Consider the following 3,817-nt stretch of genomic DNA (forward strand, 5'->3'; position numbering starts at 1 on the left):
TGGCTCAGTCTGTGTGTGCAGTGTCCTAGCATAGGAGTTAACAGGGATATTTAAACTGAAAAGGGGCTGAAACACCCTGGTGTGTTTTGAGTGATTGGTTACAGCTCTAGCCACTGTAGACCTGAGCCTGAAGCCACCAGAGGTGGTAGTGAAGTCTTTGTGGGGCTCCGACAGGCTTTCCTGAGCTGGCTGCTCTCTCAGGGGCTGCCTTGGGTTCATGCCTTGCTATAGGGTGTGTTTAAAAAGCTCTGTGTCCTAGAGCCCAGCCCAAGTTGATTTTTATGAACAGAAAGTTTTGCTTTCTCTCCTCCCTGACAGGGCAAAGCAGGCAGACAGGCTTGTCCCCAAGCTGCTTTTCCCCTAGCTGTGTGCCAGAGTCCCCTGGTCACCAGGACAGCCTCTCGCAGCACCTGGGGTGGTCTTTCAGTGCATCATTTAATTCCTTCCTAACGCTCAGATGGGTCCCCATTGGCACAACTCTCACTGTGCCTCAAACCTCGTGTGCTTTGGGAGCAGCCCGCGGGGTGAGGTGGGAAGGCAGATGTCTCACTCACATATCAACCTCCTTCCCGTAGCCTTGGTGCTCGTCGTCCATGGAGCACTGCAAGATCTCAGGGGCCAGGTAGCCAGGGGTGCCACAGATCTCTGCAAAGACAGGGCAGAGCATCCCCCTGAGCCAGCCGGGAGGGTTTGTGCCATCCCCACCCACCCCTGAGCCATCGACCGGGGTGGGGGCAGAGGGGACCCCAGGGCTGGGTCCCAGGGGGGATCTTTGCAGGGAGTAACTGCAACTTGTGTGCATCTCACTGGTGATTTTTCTTGGTGAATTACAGTGGCTAAAAAGTGAGCAAAGAGAGTGATGGGGCTGCCAGTAGGAGCAGATGCCTGTTGTTGAGTATATGGCTCTTAGCAGGATAGGAGTTGGAGAAAACCTTAATATCAGGGAGTAAATGGATGGGATAATGAGGACCAACTGGAGGAAAACAAGTGGAGAGAAGAGGATGGTTTTCCTAATAGGCAGCAACTTCTTCACAGCAAGGTGTGGAGGCTGCATGCAGGCAGAGCCAGGCTCCTGCACGAGCAGGACACCCCAAGCAGGCACCAAACTGCACCCACGGCAGCAAGACTGGCCCGAAGGAGACGGTGGGGCTGGAGAGACTCTACAGACTCGCCATGGGCCAGCCTGGCATTGCCCCCACCTCTCCATCCCCCTACCTTTGAGCTTCTCGTTCTCCTGCAGCTGGCAGGAGAAGCCAAAGTCCGTCAGCTTAATGTTCATGTCATCATCCAGGAGGATGTTCTCCGGCTTCAGGTCCCGGTGGACGATGTTGATGGAGTGGAGGTACTGGATCACTTCCAGCAGCGCACGCATGATCTTCCTGGGGACACAGGACAGCACCTCCCCTAGCCCAAAGGCCCACGGGCACCTGTCTGAGCATGGGGCACAGCCCAGGGCGCTGGTTGGCCCCCGGGTGCCGTGCTGGCTGCGAGGTCACCCTTCAAACCCACACCCTGCTTTTGTGGCGTGATTCGCAGCATCTGCCTCCAGCCTTACCTGGTTTCCTTCTCACTCAAGGTGACTTTCTCTGTGAGGTAGTCAAAGAGCTCCCCTCTCTTCATCCTGCATGTGGGAGGGGAAAGGGAGGGAGGTAGTGGCTGAGCTGCAACAGCGAACTGGCCCCTGGGGAGAACTGCCTGGGGGTTGCTGCCTCTTAACAGCCCAGGGCACCCATCGCGCAAAATTACAAGCTGGCTTGTTAATAAAAAGGGTTAAAAATGCCTCTGTGTTGCTGCAAAACGTCAGGCAAGAGGAGGAAAGGCTATCCCTGGAGAGGGTGTGTTTTGGAGGGGACAGGGACAGGGATCTCCTGGCAGCTGCCCCCTCTGCTGACGCCTGTGGTGGTGTCAGGAGTCGCGGCGTCACGCGCCCCCCGCTCCCACTGGGCATATAAATAACCCACAGGGATCCATGACAGCTCCCACCAAAGGTTACAGGGAAACCTGAGCAGTGCTCAGCTGCTGACAGAGGGGAAACATCAAGGCCTTCTACCTTAAGGCTTTCTACCTTAAGCAAGTGGTTGTTGTCCCCTGGCTTTGCCCTGTTTGGGCCATAAAAAGCTGGGGTGAGTGTTGGCTGATGGCCATCTGCAAAGTGGGAACAGGCTTGGGGAGATGGTGCTGGGGTGACAGGGGAGATGGTGCTGGGGTGACAGGGGAGATGGTACTTACAGGTCAAACACCAAGAAGAAGAAGGTGCTGGATTCATAGCTGTCCTTCAGCTGGACTGCAATAAAACACAGGGGCTGTGAGCACAGTATATAGTGTGTTCCTGTCCATGAATGGACTAAAAATTGCTGATCTGATTACTAATTGAGTTAATGAGGAGTTGATCTTCATTAGTTTTTCAGCTGGGAGGCAGCCACATGGCTGGTGTGTGTGCAGAGGCAGAGCAAGCGATGCTCTGTATCACATCAGGGCCATCAGAGGTCTGACCCTCCAGGGGTTTCACCCTCAAAACCCTTCTTGGGGACACCTCGAAGAATAAATAGGGCAGAAAACCCCCTTGTCCTGATGCTCAGAGCCTGACTTACTGACATTGGGGTGGCCTGAGACCTTCCGAAGGATGTCGATCTCTTTAGTGGTGGCTTCTCGCAGCTCCTGCACCTCCTTGGGGGAGATGTTGCCCGCTGTGATGTCGATGATCTTCACAGCATACTCCTGCTGGGTGGTTTTGTGAATGCACCGACGGACAACGCTGCTCACCCCCCTGCCAGGGACAACACAGACAAGATGGGGGCTTCCCTTCCTCCCCACCCAGCCCGACTTCGGCTGTGCCATTGGCACCTGGGCTGCCTGGCAGCTCCATACACCAGTGGGTCTCACTCTGCTGCCCTGTCTTGGTGGGACAGAAGATTTTTGAGCTGATGGAAAGGGCTGTTTCCTGCTTTTTTTGACCCCATGCTGCTACAAGCCCTGTTCCTGTCGGATCCCCAGGGGATGCTGTTCCTATCAGGTACTGCAGTATGGGAAACCACAGTTTGCCAAACCCAAACTTTACCTGCCCAAAATCTCCTTCGGCTCATATTTTTCATAAAACTCCTTGGATGAGGTCCAGTCTGGTAGGTCTTCTTCCTTGGTCATCTCTGGTTTCTGCCTGGAGGCACTCTGGACTTATCTGCCAGTGGAAAGGGGCTGGAGGGAGAAAAGAGCAAGGATGGGTGCTCTGAGGGTAGGAGCAGGGACGTGCCCCATCCCTGATCCCCCCTGGAGAGGAAAACATCGAGCTGGAGGAGAAGGAAGAAGAGGATGATGATGAAGATCCTGGACTACAGACCAAGGGGGATAATCTGTTGATTGGAAAAGAAGAGCTTTGCCCTTGGGACCCTGTGGAGATGCCATTGAGGACAAGAGGAGAAATCCCACTGGCTCCCCTGAGGGCAGGAGCAGCCTGGCTGGGAACCAGGCTTTGGGGAGCACTGCAGCACCTCAAAACCTCATCCCTTCCTGCAGAGCACCCACACTCAGCTCGCAGGGCATCGTCCTCCAGCCCCTAGCACGTGCTACGGGCTGTGCCACCCTTCTCCTGGCTCCTCCCACCTGGGAGAGCAACTGAACTAACGTTTTGAGACACCCACCAGGGGAGCGTGGCCAGAGCGCTGGCAGGGGTGGCACAGGCCAAGGGGCACCTTAAGCTCACACAGGCACACGGCTGCAATGTGATGCTGACACAGCAGGTCCAAATGTCCCCAGAAGCAGCCTCCAGAGACGTCACCCCACGCGGACACCACCCAAAAACCCCTGCAAAGTGGTGAAAACC

The 3,817-nt window shown here is 55.5% G+C and overlaps 1 protein-coding gene across 2 annotated transcripts in view; it reads right to left on the bottom strand.

Moving 5' to 3' along the window:
* Nucleotides 1–3,158, bottom strand: part of PHKG1 (phosphorylase kinase, gamma 1 (muscle)) — a 4,677-nt gene extending 1,519 nt beyond the window's left edge. The window contains exons 1-6 of one of the 2 annotated variants that reach the window (XM_008943059.1): nucleotides 3,059–3,158; nucleotides 2,592–2,767; nucleotides 2,230–2,284; nucleotides 1,556–1,621; nucleotides 1,216–1,379; nucleotides 555–645 (exon numbers count right to left, since the gene is read on the bottom strand). In XM_008943059.1, coding sequence (XP_008941307.1) covers nucleotides 555–645; nucleotides 1,216–1,379; nucleotides 1,556–1,621; nucleotides 2,230–2,284; nucleotides 2,592–2,767; nucleotides 3,059–3,141 — 635 coding nt within the window. In that variant the 5' untranslated portion in view covers nucleotides 3,142–3,158. The remainder of the gene's footprint in view (nucleotides 1–554; nucleotides 646–1,215; nucleotides 1,380–1,555; nucleotides 1,622–2,229; nucleotides 2,285–2,591; nucleotides 2,768–3,058) is intronic. The other variant, XM_008943060.1, reaches the window with a different exon arrangement.
* Nucleotides 3,159–3,817: the final 659 nt, after the last annotated feature.

The sequence above is a fragment of the Merops nubicus genome, unplaced genomic scaffold, assembly GCF_000691845.1.
Source record: "Merops nubicus isolate BGI_N331 unplaced genomic scaffold, ASM69184v1 scaffold19066, whole genome shotgun sequence".
Taxonomy (NCBI): Eukaryota; Metazoa; Chordata; class Aves; order Coraciiformes; family Meropidae; genus Merops; species Merops nubicus.